This window comes from Gossypium hirsutum, chromosome D04 (genome assembly GCF_007990345.1).
Source record: "Gossypium hirsutum isolate 1008001.06 chromosome D04, Gossypium_hirsutum_v2.1, whole genome shotgun sequence".
Lineage (NCBI taxonomy): Eukaryota > Viridiplantae > Streptophyta > Magnoliopsida > Malvales > Malvaceae > Gossypium > Gossypium hirsutum.
In genome coordinates, this window is record NC_053440.1 from 6519969 (window position 1) to 6537405 (window position 17437).

Consider the following 17437-nt stretch of genomic DNA (forward strand, 5'->3'; position numbering starts at 1 on the left):
TCCTTGAAAGACTTGTATGAAGAGGGTAGAAAGCATAATAATAGCATAACCTGATCTTCATCGTCAATCTTAACCTCAACATTCTTTAAATCATTCCAAAGAGTAATAAATTGACTAATGTGATATCTAAGAAGCTAACATTTGTTCATACGAAACGTAAATAGATGTTGTTTCAACACTAAACAGTTAGCCAAAGATTTAGTCGCATAAAGAGTTTCTAACCTTTTAAACAAGTTGGATGAGGTTTTCTCCATCAATATCTCCTACAATGCCCTATTTGCAAGGACAACTGGATTGTAAATCGGACCTTTTCATCAAGCTCTTCTCATTCTGTCTGATATAGATTCTCAAGCTTTTTATCGATAACAATATTTTCCAGGCTAGTCTGAATTAGAATTGCCATCATCCGAACTTGCCACAAATTGAAATTTGTGACACCATCGAACTTCTAAATGTCAAACCTTGTTGCTGCCATCTCTAAACAGGCATATATACGAAAAATTGAACTGGCCCTGATACCATTTGTTGGAGATCAACCCAATTAAGCAACGAATAAGTAAAAAATAGTGAAAGAAATTGAGAAATTAAACACACAAATTTAATGTGGAAAAAAACCCTCCAAAGAGGATAAAAAACCATGGGTAAAGATAATTTTACTATAATGTCAAAAGAGTGAAGAGTACAAAAGTGTAAACACAAAATGTAAACATAAAATTCTCTAAAAGTGTTATTAGTTCTAATCTTTTAATGGGTGTCTTTTCTAAGGTTGTAAAAGAGCCTATTTATAGGCTAAATTCGTAGGTCAAATAAATTATACTAATAAATACTAAATATATTATACTAATAAATACTAAATCTTCTAGAAAGAAAATATATTTTGTTTAACTTGACTTGCAAGTAATCTCTTATTTAACAGGAATTTGAGTCACATAACTCTGACAGTTAACTTTTTTTTTGTTAAATTTGTTGGTGCAACATTTAAAAAAAAAATACTCACCTGATAGTAAAGTAACTAAAATAATGGCATTGTAATAAACCTAAATTTAATAAAATAATTTTAACAGTTGGATATAAATTTTGAAATTTGAAAAGTAGAAAGATTAAATTCCTAAAAATAAAAGTAAAAAGATTAAGTTTCAAATTTATGAAAAGTACAGGGACTTATGACATATTTTAATCGAGTTTTTATAACTAGAGTTGCAAGAGCTCGTGGGAAAATTAAGTTGTGTTTGTTCTAATGCCTAGTCTTCATTAGAGGTGTGCATGGGCCGGGCCGGGATCAACTAAAAATTTAGGCTTGTTTGTTAGGCTCGAGCCCGACCCGGCCAGAAAAATGGGCCTAAAATTTTGCCCAAGCCAGAACCAGATAAAAATGTTAAAACTTGGGCCCGACCCGGCCCGCATATATTAATTTTTATATTTTTATATAATTTTAATATATATAATTTTAATATAGATGCAACTTAATAAGCAAATGCCTCTAAAATAATAACAAAATTAACAATAAAATAAGTTTTATACAATATCCAAACGATAACAACAAAATAGTAGCAACATAATAGTAAATTGTAGCAAAATAGGGAGAAAACAATAAGAAAATAATATTTAAAAAATAGATTTTTTTGTCCTTTAGTGAATTCAGGCCGAGCCCGGCCAAAAATATCTTACCCAAGGCCCAACCCGTTTTTAAATGGGCCTTATTTTTTTGTCCAACCCTATTTTTTGAGCCTAAATTTTTGCCCAAACCCTCTCACATTTCGGGCAGGCCTTCGGGTTGGGCCGGTGGCCCGACCCATGAACAAGTCTAGTGTTCATGTGTTGCAAATGAATATTAAATGCTAGTAAAAATGAAAAAATAAATATACACTTTTAAAATACCATTTCACCACTGGTGTGATTAAATATAAAGGAGACCCAAGGCTTCCTTTGGATACCACTAAATCTATGCATCACAACTTTCAAGATAGGAATAATTACACCCGAACCATTGTATGGTGTTGGATAACATCCGTGAGATGAGATTTAAATAAATTGTCATGAGTCTAAATGAAATTAGGGATTTTGAGAAAAAAGAACCCTAATTTTGGAAATTAAGGAAATGATGAGGAATAGATTGAGGGAAGGAAAGGTCGAGAATTAATGGGACAAAATACCATTTCACCACTGGTGTGATTGAATATAAAGGAGACCCAAGGCTTCCTTTAGATACCACTAAATATGTGCATCACTACTTTCAAGATAGGAATAATTACACCCGAACCATTGTATGGTGTTGAATAACATCCGTGAGATGAGATTTAAACAAATTGTCATGAGTCTAAATGAAATTATGGATTTTGAGAAAAAAAACCCTAATTTTGGAAATTAAGGAAATGATGAGGAATAGATTAAAGTAAGGAAAGGTCGAGAATTAATGGGCCAAGAGACTAGGTAAATTACCAAAGTAGATGAACAAGAAGAACTAATGGACTTGAAGAGTGGACAAGAGATAAACGTAGAAGAAAAGGCCCAATATCTATAGCTGAAGGATACTGATGATTTCAAGCATGAAACCTTGAAATGTTGATGCCAACTGTCTAAAAATAATTCGATAGTACAATTTAATTACAAATTTGTTACAACAATTTCATGTATGAAGATTGCTGTAACAACTCTCTCTATCATGAATGAATCATCAAAAACTTGTCTTTTCTTCTATTCTCCTTAAACCTTCAAATTCTTCAAAAATTTCAATAAGCGAACAAGTGGGTTATAACAATTTGGTATCAGAGTTACGAAAAAATCCATTAAATCAAGCTGAGAAAGTAAATGAAGGCCCTTGTTGTAATAACTCATTTTTTAGTGGTGTTGAAGATGGCAGTTTTGAAACCTCATTTTCGATGTTTGAGCCCGTAAATTTTATTATTTAATAGGGACTAAAGTGTGTAAATTTTAAAATTGATGTGAAATTTCTATAATTATAGGTAATAGAGGGTATTGATGGATGTAATTGAGATCGATTTCAAAATCGAAGCTTAATTTTGAAAGTTAAGTCAATTTCGGTTTTAGGGACTAAATTGAATAAAATGTAAACTTTATAGGCATTCAAAAAAATAAAATTGAATTGATTCATGCATATGATAGAATGATTTAAAACGGTTTAAATTTAGAAATTGAACTTAAATTTTGTATAGATCAAGAATTGAACCAAATTGAAGATAATCGGGGAAAATACAATTTTTTATTAGTCCTTAAAGATTGTTAGTTTGTTGTTTTGCCAGGTAAGTTCATATGGAACTTACTGTTTTATTATGTTATATTTGAATTGTATTTGATTTGCTTATTATTATTTTTTAAATGTGAATTGATTGATTTTGGCATTTTATGGACTAAATTATAAAGTATGAATTGTATGGCAATTATGTATAGGTACAAGGTACTGAAATGAAATGAAATGCTTAAATGAATGTTTGATATGTATATGATATTACAGAGGCTAAAATGATACGAAAATAATAATATTGTCCGTGTGAACTTAGTAAAGGATTAAGATACATATGACATGCCATTAGGGTCAAATATAAAAACAATCAAGGATTTACATGGTTATTTGAGATCCAACATTTGTTGCAGATTCTCAGTTCATAAATCTCATCTAGTGTGAGAAAATATGTCAGCTTGTGTGAGCACTATTGTCCCATGTATCCGAGTTTGATTTACTAAGATTCTATTGGGATAGAAAAAGAAATCCTAAGGAAAATGAAAGTTTTGAAATGGTTTGATTATGAAATGGTTACATATGTTTGCAAATGAATATGAACTGGATGGTATAATATGCTACATTGAAATATTGAATATGTATACGTGATTGATTTTATTAGTTCTTGATATGTTAAAGAACTAACATATTTGTTGAATTGTTGGTATGCATATGATAGCATTTGAATGTTTAAATTGCTTTAATACTAAGGTAAGTTATTTCATATGGACTTACTAAACATTCAATATGCTTACTTCGTTACCTCTTTTTTCCTTATAGATTGTCAACTTGCGGAACATGTCAAGCGGATCATCAAGAAGCTCACATTATCCTGTTATTGATTTGATAGCTTTTTAAGCATCTTGAAGCTCGATTGTAATACCTCCATACCCAACCCGAATATCGGGTCAGAGCATTGGGATTTATATTCGTTGCCAAAGTAACTTTGGGGATTTCACGTCAATTAATCATTATAAAACTCAAATTATATCGAAACACTTATCAAATATTTTCTTGTAAACTTTAACAACTTTCCAATTTAATCCCTTTTTTGTCATAAAAGTTCAATATTCACTAATTAATCATATTAAATCAATTTTATTTCTTGTTACACTTAAATCACATAATTTATCTCAGTATCTTGTTTCACATATCAATTTTTTTATTTATTGCACTTCTATTATTTCATCCACATGTTTTCTCAAGTTTGACAATTTAGCCCTTGTCATCATAAAAATTCCAGATTTTTCCACAATTCCACTTTTACAAGACTTTATGCATATTTCATCATCTCATAACACATTCATTAAAATTTTATCATATTTTTCTCATTCATATATTAAATTATTTCGCTTTATTTTACTAATTTACCACAAAACTTCACCAAGTCTACATTTTAATCCTTAAATAACAAGAGAATTCATAGGTACACCTTTTCCAACTTCAAATCACTTGCTGTTCCTTTTTCCTCACCACTTAATTCATTTTCTAAATCTCTTTCTTGAACATCATATCAAAACATAAAACTTTCCATGAGTGATCTTCATTTTAACATCTTTTATATACTTTTCTAACAAAATTAAACTTGAAAACAATATAAAACCTTAATATTCATACATTTTTCTCTTAGAATCAAGCTTTAGCTTATTTTCTCTCTCCTCAAACTTCTATTACTTGAATCTAAATTGAAATTCTTACTTTCCATAGTCTCCTTATCATTTTCCTCTTTTGGTGATTATGAAAATTCATTTGATTTCTAGGTGAAAATGATAGATTTTTATGGAAAAAGATCAAATTGCAAAGAAAATAAAACTTTTTTTCTTCAAGATGGTAGACATGAGCTTCAAAGAAAGATGGAGAAATTTCCATCATCTTTTCTTTTTATTTTCTTAATCATTAATTAAATAAAAAATCTTATATTAAAATAATCTTAACAAATCAAAATCTAACACCAATATTCATAAATATCATGATGTTTCATGATAATTATCTTAATTGAGAAATGATGTAACACCCCTCCATCCAACCTGATCTCCGGGTCAAGATACCGGGATGTCACATTCGTTGTTGGAGAAACTTTAATATTACCTTATCAAATAAACATTCATATCACATTAATAATATGTTTATCTAGCTTAATTGAGCTTAAAATAAGTTTTAGAAAACATTTGGACAAAATAAAACTTAATTCGGGATAAAAGGATGAAAACTCAAGCACTTAGAAGCTCGTTACGACGTCGGTCTTTCGTCATGACGTCAAGGAAATCCCTCGTCACGACGTCACTCTTTGAGTTGCCTCATCGTGATGTTAATATCCCGTCGTCATGACATCGGTTGTCATGACTACGCGAAATTTCTCGTCGCGACGTCAACCTTGCAATTTCACATAGTGCACATTTTTTTTCTATTTGATGCCTAAAACCACTTTCATATGCCATATAACCTACCAACATCCAATATCACATTCAAATATACCAATTACCAACCTAAATCCCAAAATGCAAAGTTTACAATATAAGCCATGGCACCTATGTTTTCATAACATGTATCCAAAATACATTTAACATTGTTCTATTGTACATGCCATAACTAAATTCCAAAATTTAGTCCATACTCTCTTCAAGCTATTCAGTACAACAGTGCTATTTAGTACAACCTACCACCCAGAGACTGATGGTCAATCTAAGAGATTAAACCAACGAATAGAACAATATTTGAGAAGCATGTGTTAGTTCAAACCTAAAGATTGGGCTAATTGGCTACATAAGCTGAGTGGTGGTAGAATTTTAACCACCACCACACAACTCTGGTATGGACTCCCTTTAAAGCCCCTTATGGGTATAAACCCTATATTCTCGACTCGAATATCAATTCCATAGTAGACATTGTATAGTAGTTGATGTAAGGCAAGGAAAAACTCAACAATATTTTAATGGAGCAATTATAAAAGGCACAAAATCGAATGAAAGTATATGCAAACAAACATCGAAGCAAAAGAACATTTGAAGTGGGAGGCCAAGTTTACCTGAAACTGCAACCTTACAGATAGTCATCTATGGCTTTGAGGAAAAATCTGGAATTGGTTGCACGCTATTATGGCCTTATACAATTGGAAAGAAGATAAAATTAATGGCCTATCAACTCAAGCTACTAGATGATGCCAAAATCCATTTGGTCTTCCACATAAGCTTGCTTAAGAAACGAGTGGGGGACAAAGTCATTACTAAAGATTGGAGAGGACAGGTAACACTACAAAGTCTATCTTGTAGCGGTTCTCGATACTCGCATCATCAAATGTCACAATCAAGCTATACTGTTAATCCAATGGATCAATTTAGGACCTGGACAAGCTACTTGGGAAGACTTTTCCGTTTTGCAAAGCCAATTTATTGATTTGATCCTTGGGGACAAGGATCGAATCAAGAAGTGGGTATTGTCATGAGTCTAAAAGAAATGAAGGATTTTGAATTATGACAGGGAAAGGCCAATAATTAAAGGGCCAAGAGACTGGGTAAAGCACTGAAACAGATGGACATGATAACTAATGGGCTTGAAGAGTGGATCAGGTATGAACGCAGAAGAAATGGGAAAGGGAAAAGAAGAAGGGCCAACAAATCATAGAATCCCTAAAATGCTTATGCCAACCGTCTAAATATAATTCAATAGTACAATTTTGTTACAACAATTTCATGTATAAGGATTGTTGTAACGACTCTTTCTCTATCATGAATGAATTATCAAAACTTTTCTCTTCATCTTCTTATATTCTCCTTAAACCTCTAGATTCTTCAAAATTTTCAATAAGCAAACAAGTGATTTATGATCAATGTTTCTTAAATTGAATCGGTAGTCAAATTGATCAAGCCATCAATTTTTCAATTAAAAAATTATTAAAAATTTAAAAATAAATAATAAATAAATATTTTTTTAAATCTAATTAAATCAATTCATATCAATTTCCAAGCCAATCAATTCAAAGCCCCTCTCCAAACTGATAACCCAGCCAATTTCTTATCTAACCAGCAGGTCCAATCAGATTCAGACAATATAGATTAGAACACAAACTCACTTCAGATTTAGATTTTTCATTGGGGCTCAAATCTAGAGTAAAGAGTAGTGAGTTTATTAACCATTTTAGACAAAAATGACCTTAGTTTTTTTTTTTTATCCCTAGATGGTAAAGTATTTTTTAGCCTACCCTTACAAAACCATTAATTAATTAAAATATTTATATAAACACATAAAATGAAATTATTAAAATTTTATTTGTAAATATCATTAAAAACACTTATAAGATAATTATTAATACACTTGGATTAATGTAAATAATTATTAAAATAAACAATAAATAATTACATCAATAATAACAATAAAGAAACAAATTTATTATGATAGTATTATTATTTTATCTCCTATGTCAGAAGAAACAATAAAATGGAAAATAGAAGAGAGGAACGGTATTGATTGGGGAATACCTTATTTTATTCATAACAATATATATATATATATACACAACTACCAAACCAAGTTTAATCTTTGAGCAGAAACCCAATGCAAGCAATTTATGATCCTAAAATGTTTCTGCAAATCCTACCACATAACAAATGAAATAAAGGAAAAATCTTCAATCTTATCCCAAAACTACTTAATAGCCTGTCATATCTTCATCAAGCAGACAATCCTTGCAAGCCAGTGCCTACCAATTTCATCTTTTTAACCCAAATTGCTTGGGAAGGGAAATTCAAAAGGCGAAATGAACCAAAACAATAGACCTGTTATATACTGCTGATATAAGTTGTTCGATCTGTGATCCGCTAATCCGGTAATATCATGGTCAAGAGAGAGTATTTTACCTTCAATGATATTTTCCCCTTTTCAACAATCAGCCTGGCACCTGAGACAACCCAGTAGCCAGGTAAATCCTGGGGTCCTCTACTCATCTCTGTTGTGTCTACAAATTGCAGAACTTTTGGTGGTTGGCTCGGCATTGGAGGGCCCCCAGGGTACAACGCAGAATTTATATTGACATTGGCTGGCTGTGGAGCGTGTTTCTGTGCACCTGTAAAGCGAGTGCTAATAAAAGTTGAGATAATCCCAGATTTTTGAGCCAAGCCAGGAGAGCCATCCCACTCAGGCCGCTTGATGGCCTTTGCACCTATTAACTTGGAAAAATGCAACCGTAGAAGTAGAACTTTCTTCAAGCCATAGACTCCAACTTCAAAGTGAGCACCAGTAACAATAGAGACATCATCATCAACCTCTACAGGTGCTGTGCAGACATGGGAGCAACTCTTCCACTGAACCTTCTCATAGTACTTGCGTTCAGACAAGGGATCAGAGACACTGACGCTTGGTCCATCCTCAAGCTGGAATGCCTTTGGCAGTGAGGAAAGATGCTGCAAGTGAATTGCCAAGCGGTTGCCTCTTTTGCCTTCCAAATAAAGCCGAAGGCCAGTTACAGGCTTTTTATCTACATAAACCTGTCAAAGGAACTCAAAGCAAAGTAAATGAGTACAACAATAGTTATAACAATAGCTTATTGACAACATCCGTGGCATTGCCATATTGACTTTCAATGAATTGACAAAATTCACAAGCATTTTCTTATTTTTGTACAAAACCCATTTAAGAGTACGGATAATTTACAGGAAAAGAGGAGGAAAAAATGTTATGTTCAAGATGGTTTATAGTTCCCTTGACAATGACAACAAAATGTTATTTACAGCAAGCTCGAGATGCAAAATCAAATTCATAATAAAAATAGAGGAAAAACAATTAAGACTAGAGGCTCGAGCTTCCTTAATTTGATAATAGAGTAACATCAAACAAATTCCTTGCCTATAATCTTTAGTGCACAAAGTCTACCAAATATTTAACTTGCCTATAACAACAATAACAGAGTACTGATTTTAGAGTATAATTAAATTCTTTTATCCTCCAACAATTGTTAATCAGCCTATATATATTATTATATATATGATAGCTATTTTGCTGCTGTCTGAACTTAAACATATAGTTCTAAATTTGATATCACATTTTTGGTCATGTGGATGTCTTACAGCCAGTTCAACTCCAAAATCAGTTCTACCCTATTTAACTTACATTAGGATTTCAGGAAATTTCTCTTTTATGGCCAAATAACATCTAAAGTAACTTAGGGTTTCTATCAAAGAACATACAAGGGAGTAAGGATATACATTTGAGAGAAACTACAACATTTAACAATGCCTGTGGATATAGCATATTAACTTAGCACAGAAATAGACAATGATACATCATTTTTGCTTTCTAATTTGGTTCACATTTAAGCTCCATCAAAGGCATGCACTTAGGATGTGCTTAGTTGGGGGGGGGGGAAAGTGAAGGGATCGAAGGAGGGAGTGAAAATGTGGAAAAAGAAAATAAATTTTGAGTGTTCTTGGTTGGGAAGAAAAGTAAGAGGAAAGAAAATAGGAGAGATGATCATTTTCCATCCTAATGCATAAAAATCAAGAGAAAATGAGAGAGATGAGTATGTTAGTTCAAAATTATGCATTTTTTGAAAGTTTTATCTTCTTTCCTTTCATTTTTCAACTCTACCAAGCAATGTAGGGAAAGGAAATGTAACTTTCTTTCCATTTTTTCATCTTTCCTACCAAGCACACCTATGGAAAGAAAAATTATGTTTTCCATCCTTCTAGTTTTCTACCCCTTCAATTTTCCATCCTCCTAATTTTCTTTCCACTCTACCAAGCAAACCTTGTGGCAACTAATGCATTAACATGTCACACAGGCACAGAGACAATACATCAAAGTGTCTGCTTTAGTTTTTATCAAGCGTAACGCTGGGTTTTCACGTTGGAAAAGGCAGAAAGGTAACATAAAAGACTGGGAATATTACCGGTGTTGTGTTAACATAAAGCTTAGGGCCCATGAAGCTAAACTGCAATGATGCACTATTTTGTTGCTTCTTCTGAGGACCAAGGGCAAGCTCACCAAATACTGGTGCCCACTGCTTTGGAAGCTGAAACTCCAAAAACTGGTGTAGTTCATCAATTGAAGGCTTATCTGTATGTAAAAGGAAAAACCATAAATTGATAATGCTTCAATTCCTTGATACCAGAATCAAATTTTGGAAATGCCAAACAAAGAGCGCAATGAAGACAAACATAAATCTAGCAACTCATTTATCTTTAATTTCTATTTCTTTGAAAAAGAAAAATAACAAATCAGTTTAGCTTCAGAATATAAGCTGAAAATGATATTGATATTTATTTAGAGAAGTAGGTGTTAGTTGTTTTCTTACTTATGAAGGTGATAAGAATCTTAAGGACAAGGATTGATACATGCATATACATATTATAATCCCAAATGAACCTTTGTATCCAAAGAAAAGCTTGAGGATATTTATAACTTTTACATTAACAAAAACTACCATCAGATACCAACAAACCATGTCAAGTCAAAATGAAATGATGATTTGATAATGACACAATAACACAAGGACAAAAAAACCTGAATAATCAAGTTACAGGACAAAGCAAGAATGCTTCTATTAAAATATACAGCTGTAGTGATGTCTTTTTCATTCAAACTTCTATCCTCCAAGAAAACATAAAAGAAAAAGCCGAGGAATAAAGCCAAATTTGGCACTATATTATGGGTCAATGTGAATCTAGCCACAATTTAATTTTTTATCATTTTAGTACAAAAATGTAACAGAGCAGGGAAATTTCTGAGAATTTCTACAATAACAGAATATTCACATCCACTGGTAACTTAAAATTAAAGTATAATGGAAAATTTTAATGCAATTGAAAATACAACATTCACCCATTGCATAGGGGCAAATTTGGCCATTGAGTTAAAACACAAATGAAGTTCCAAATATCTAAAATGGGGGACTTTAGAGTTAAGAAACGAGCCACAAGAAATCCCAAAACTGAAATTATGAATAGGGGATTTGAAGTTCATGCAAAAGCTTGTAACAGCGTACCATGAATTGAACTAGGCTAGATACCTTTTCTTGATTGCAAGTATCATGCTTTTAAATTTATCACATCAAGGTCCTTAAAAGCCAATGCTACTTGTATTATCATTCATGAATAAAATTGCTTCATACCAACAGATGACTTGTATACTAAAACTAACTCTGATGTTAAATTAAACACCCTCACTGCTCATTTAGATTATTTGGTTCCTCCACATAATATAAAGATAGAGTTTCTTGGCATTTAAGGGATGCAACAAGATGATTCGCCGCAAAATGAAGTATGCATACATATGCAATTAAGATGTAATATTAATGAATAAAGGAAGGAAATGATGCTTGGAATAATAGCAAACCTACTTGTCTTATCAAAGCAGAGAACATGGTCAGACTAAGAAAATTTTGGTCAATTCCTAAATTTTTTTCGCAGAAGAAATGAAAGGGAGCCATGCATCATCAATGGAGAGCATGATGCGAGCATCCCTTTGAAAGGTTAAGGAAGATTACAGATCTATTAATGGAAACTCTTCCAAACATGAAAAGTAGAAGTGAGAGCTGTTTAACGAAGATTGCTCTGGATATTTGATTGCAAGAAGTGAGAATTAATAAAATTGTAGAATTTCCACTCATTGCACTAATTACTTAGGAGCAAACTGAGAAAGCAAATTCACTTTTATACCAGACTTTATTTCAGTAAATAGTCCTTCCCTACAACATGTTGCCAAAGACATTACTGTAATTTCAAAAAATCAAGCAACAGAAATAGTAGATATTGACCAGAAGTGTATAGTATCTATCAGAAGTGCCTACTTTTGTTATGCCAAGCAATTACACCTTTCCCTAGATCAGATTTCTAGAAATGCTTAGCCAAAAGGCTTATTAACGATGGATGATACTTTTAAAAAATGCAGCTTATATGCACAATGGAGAACATTTCCTTCCAAAAGATTTTTATGGCCAAGACAAGTCAACCGGAGACTAGAAAGACAAATTCATCATGAACAGAATGATTAATATAGACGATACCCATCAAGAAAATGATAATGAAACACATTGTCATTCAAAGAATAAGCTATGGTTTTTATTTTGCAGAACTTATTTAGTCAAAATTTGTTGGAAATTTCAATCATTGTTCAGATGATACCCACAAATTTGTTTAAAAGAAATAGGTAAATAATGAATTAAGTTTTGTACGTACAACGAAGGTATAGATTGATGGCATGTGTCAGATATCCACTCCCATTAACTCCAGACAGCAATGATGTGATTGGGATAAAAGACATGGAAATCACATCTGGTTCAGACTGAACAGTTTGACACCATTCACTGTGTGACAAATTTGAATTCAACTTCCCTCCCTTCCTTTTGCATATGAATTTAATATCCTGAAACTGCAACATGTTTATATAAAGCTCTTAACTGGAAAGCTACATTTGATGATAATAAAGAATTTGAGGTTATTAAGAGGCTATTAAGAGCATTTGTGGCATGTACTAAAACAAGCGATGCATAAGTTCATTCACTCTCTAAACATTAAATTTCTAATGTAAACTTATTTTCAAGCAACATACCTCCACTTCAGAATAAGAACTAGTTTGAAACATGTCCATGGAAGCTAGCCCATGCTCTTTAAAAATCTGAAAGATGAACCATAAGTAATTTTAATGTATTCATGTGTGCTTTTGCATCAAATGCAATATAAAGTGCTAACAAGCAGATCTAGTGGGTTAGTTATTTCAACATGAACTCTGTTTGTAGCCAGCAAACAGGTATAGGCTTGATATTAGACTTTGTCTTTGTAAAGAAGTTGGTTAGGATGAATCAAAATGGCAAACTTTTATAGGTTTCCCAATTGTATCCTTGACTGACTGGATTTATCATAAGTTGGGAAAATGAATATGCTAAAACTTCTTGTAATAAAAACTCACATTCTTGATCAAGTTCGTGACTACCTCCTAGCCTAGGGTATATGAAAGTTTTCATTTTGTTGATCAAATACCATCCACAAACAGAAAAAGAAAAATGAAGCCAATTAAAAATCTATCCCCAAAAGTTTCATCTTGTTACAAGATCCATGTCCGTCAATTTTTTGAGGCTCTATATTCATTGTCTAAAATGAAAGATAACTGAAGAGAACCACAAATGAGTGAAAGCAGATGCATACAACCTTTCGAGGCTGAGATGGCATGCATTGTACAACTTTGGAGTAGAATTGAGTTAAAAAATTGTAACAGTCAGCAGACTCACAGCAGACAAAGGGATTGGGAAGGATTAAATCTTTGCTGATCAGTTTGGAAATGTAAGAGAATAAATTTCAGTCATTTCAAAACTATCAAGTCATCATGATTCATGCATGATAACCAATAAGTAAACCTACTTTAGGACTTTGAAGCTAATTCAAACCCAAAGTCTATATAAAAAGAATAAAATAAGGCTATAGACTTGATGAATGGGGAAATAAATGATCGTTAAAACTCTCTCCTTGCTTACATAAAAACAAGTAGTATCATATTGGTTGTTCACCTAAAACTGATTTTGAGAAGACAAAACTTTAATAGGATTTTCAAACTAAAATTGGTTTAAATATAACCTGTATTTTTTCTAATAAAGAAGTATCATTATTTGTTGTCAACCTTAAATTGATTTTATTTTAAATGACCTAACAAAATATAATTTGACCTTTACATGCAATTCTCATAGAGATTATACCTTCACCTTCAGACCTATTTTGGTAATCTCACTGATTATTAGTGAATTAAACTTCTTCACAACAGAAAAGAAGAAAACGTACATTCCAAACATCTTTAAAATTCTATTGTCAATCTCTCTATCCTTGCTCTCTCAAAAGCATTCAAGTAATCATCCAACACATGAGAACAATTGTCCAATGTCAAATTCAGTACAGTAATGTCTGTTTTCCGAGAACTTATTTTAATTGTGTAAACAAAATATTTCACAAAATTTATTTCCAAAGATCAATCAAAATTGAAGGAAGCAAAGTTTAATGCAATTTGATTAAAACACAAGAAATCCAACATTGAGTCATAGTATAGCGACAAATTTGGCATTTACTCAAACAAATGACCAAGCGTCCTGGCTCTCGAAGTTCTTATATCTTCAATTGTTTAAATATTTGTATATATCAATTCTGGACTTACTTTTAACTGAGTTTTAATAAGTTATTGAGTAAATCTGTCAAGAAAAGAGAAAACTGCTTGGCTATGAAGGTTATACTTCGGTCTTAAAAGTAATTAATGCAGAGATCAAACCTCAATCATCATAGATAACAATTGTAGAGGTTATATCCTAGCCCTGAAATCTAGTTCGGATAATCTTGCAGAATATTAGTGAATTAATCTCCGTAGTAACAGTATACCAAGAGGGAGAAAACATAGGAGTCTTGAGGAAGGGACCAAGCCTCTTTAAAATCTCTATGTTTTGCTTATTTATCCTTACTCTATCAAGAGGTATGCTACTTGGACTCATTTTTCCTGAAGCACATGTGTCGAACATATATTTGGACAAGAGTATAGGGATATATGAAAAAATATTAGAAAAAAATAGAGCATACCCATGTCATACATATCCAACACTAACCCCAAATCCGAATACCATAGATCTAAAACATTTGAGTAGTTATTGCACGTGTTGCACTCGTTTGCTTATAATTAGAATTAATTTTCAAATCTCCATACTTGATCAAGTTGTGCATTGTGATAATCCAATTCACTCACATTAGTCTAAGGTCAATTATTACGTTCCTATTCTTATTATGCTGTTATTTGGCTAGAAAGTGAAAACCTTTTAAAGAGACTGAAGAACTTGGATTACTTGAGATTTATTTGTATCCAAAATTTAGGTCAAGAGTTGTTGAGAAGTAATATAAATAGTTTTCTGGACACTTCTATCCGCTGTGTTATGGTTGGATATCATTAATTAGTAGTTCTACAACCCCAAAAACTAGTGTTCTCGTCTCAACTTCAATTTTGCATCAATTTTAGAATTTATTTTGGTTCTCATTTGCTGTTTCTACATCAGCACAGCATCATCTGAACTTGAGCTAAAATCAATATTCTCTCTACATTTCATTGGACATCAAGTGATTCCAGTTTACAAGAAGAAGTTTAGATGTTGCTAACCTTTTCGCTCTTGTTTAATTTATCATAGTTGGTCTTGTGTTGAGTTTCTTCTAAGAGCATTTTGTTTGCCAACTCCTTTAATTTCTGTTGTAGTTCAATTGGTTGGAGACCAGATGAATGCATTTGTTTCATATATACAACATCTTTTCCACCCATCTTCACACCAACAATAATGTGGGTTCCATACGTCTCAATAAATCTAAAATACGAAAACAACATAAAGTTTCAATGAGACTTAGAAATTTCATGAATCAACCATGATTTGTAGCAATACTTCATCTCTCCAGAAGTCAAATAAACAGTAAAGATTCATCAAAGAATTGTTTGAAAACTAAAAAAACCCTTCATAAAACGCAATTTTTCCTATAATAGAATGCCATAAGGTGCAATTTATAACATAGAATTACTTTAGCCTTCAATCAACAAATTTTATCAATTAATTTAACCTCCACAATAATAAAACTATCATCTCGTCACAGGACTAATTAGGTATATATCGGCTTTATGAGACATGAACTTCCTCTATACAATTATCCAAATTGAAAAGATACAGAGGCAAACCTAGAGAAAAGAAAATGCAAGAACTTATTAGTTTGCCAAGGATTGTCGAATAATGAAACTAAGAATAACAAGTAACAACCGGAAAGCTATTTCTAAGAATGATTTTCCAAAAACTAGAAAGTATTATCATCAAATTTAAATCTTAGTCAGCTTGACAACAACTCTTCAAATCTATATTGACCACAAATTAAAGTAATAATAAGAACGGTGGAAGGAAGAGTAGATACTGACTTAGCTAGAGCAGGAGGATCCCATGACGAAGGGACAGCTTGTTTGACATGATCACATAGCATGACCTGGGATTTCTCTAATGCAACGTTGTAAAGTGTAATGAAAACGCCATCAAAAGCGAGCGTTTTAGTGTTGGCAGCATCTTTTTGCCAACCTGTTGTGAATTCAAACGCAACATTGAAGTGTCCCGATGGAATTTTACCCGAAAGAGACATTTCCTGGTTAAACTGCTCTGACATCTACAAGCAAAAAATATATCACCCACAACTCACAGTAACCAAAAAAATAATGTCAAAATAAGCTGTCAGTCCCTTTACTTATTGAAGTTTGAAATTTAAGCCCCCGTACTTTTTTGATAGAAAATACTCAAGTGGCCAATTATTGAAGTTAAAATATGCTCCAAGTCCTAGTACTCTTCATACATTTGGAATTTAGTCCTATTTTTATTTTAGAAAATTTAGTCCCTCTAAAAAAGTAAGTACAATTGTTAACACTAATAAAATTCTTAGCTTAAATTCAAATTCATTGCAACATCATAGCTACCAAGTAATTTCTTCTTCTTTTTTATTATTTCAAAATGCGACACCAACAGAAAAAGTTTAACAATATTAAAAATCTGAAAAGTAGAAATTAAATTACAAGAAACAAAAGTAGAAAGACTAGGACTAGGAGCATATTTAAACCGTTACTGAATTAAGATTTTTAAATAAAAACGTAAGACCACTTAATTTTTAATTTTTAGTAACTGTTTATACAGGACTAAATCTCAACCTAGGTAGAATTTAATAAAGATACATATCTGATTCAAACATAAAATTCATTTAAAAAAGAAAAAGGTAAATAGATACCTGCTGAAAAGAAAGGACATCAGATGCGAACCTCATCCGCTCTCCCTTATCGCATTTGATATATTTGGGAACGTTACGGACCAAAACACCACCAGGAACGGCGACGTCACGGACGCGATCGTGGTCGGCGATGGTAATCAAGTTAGAAGCTTTCTTGCAGAATTTGAGCTTGAGATCGACGGTGAGATCGTAACCCAATCCAATGGACTGAAACACAGTCTCGGCGGCTTTCCTCGCCATCTTCTCTGGAACAACAAGTCTTGTTCTGTATTCATGATGTCCATATTTATGTGCTGAAATAGGAAGTTGAAGAAAGGAGTGGTCAAATTTGGCACATTTTCAACGCCGTCGTGTTTTTTTTTTTTTTAATTTTCGCTTTGGGGTTTGGTTTTCGTGAATTGGGTGAAAATGTAGTTTGGAAGGAAATTTTAAAGAGAAAGTCAAATGGGTT

General features: G+C 32.3%; 1 protein-coding gene across 5 annotated transcripts; it reads right to left on the reverse strand.

Moving 5' to 3' along the window:
* Positions 1-7702: 7702 nt before the first annotated feature.
* LOC107959689 (MACPF domain-containing protein At4g24290) lies at positions 7703-17437 on the reverse strand. 5 transcript variants are annotated; one of them, XM_016895804.2, is made up of 8 exons: positions 16987-17437; positions 16139-16377; positions 15347-15545; positions 12779-12844; positions 12406-12592; positions 10119-10285; positions 8092-8718; positions 7703-8010 (listed from the first exon to the last, which is right to left on the reverse strand). In XM_016895804.2, exons 1-8 carry the CDS (start codon positions 17224-17226, stop codon positions 7906-7908), a joined length of 1830 nt encoding a protein of 609 aa, XP_016751293.1. In that variant the 5' UTR covers positions 17227-17437; the 3' UTR covers positions 7703-7905. The 5 variants fall into 5 exon arrangements, with proteins under 5 accessions (XP_016751293.1, XP_016751292.1, XP_040947736.1 ...); XM_016895803.2 differs by having other exon boundaries at positions 12406-12598; XM_041091802.1 differs by lacking the exon at positions 12779-12844.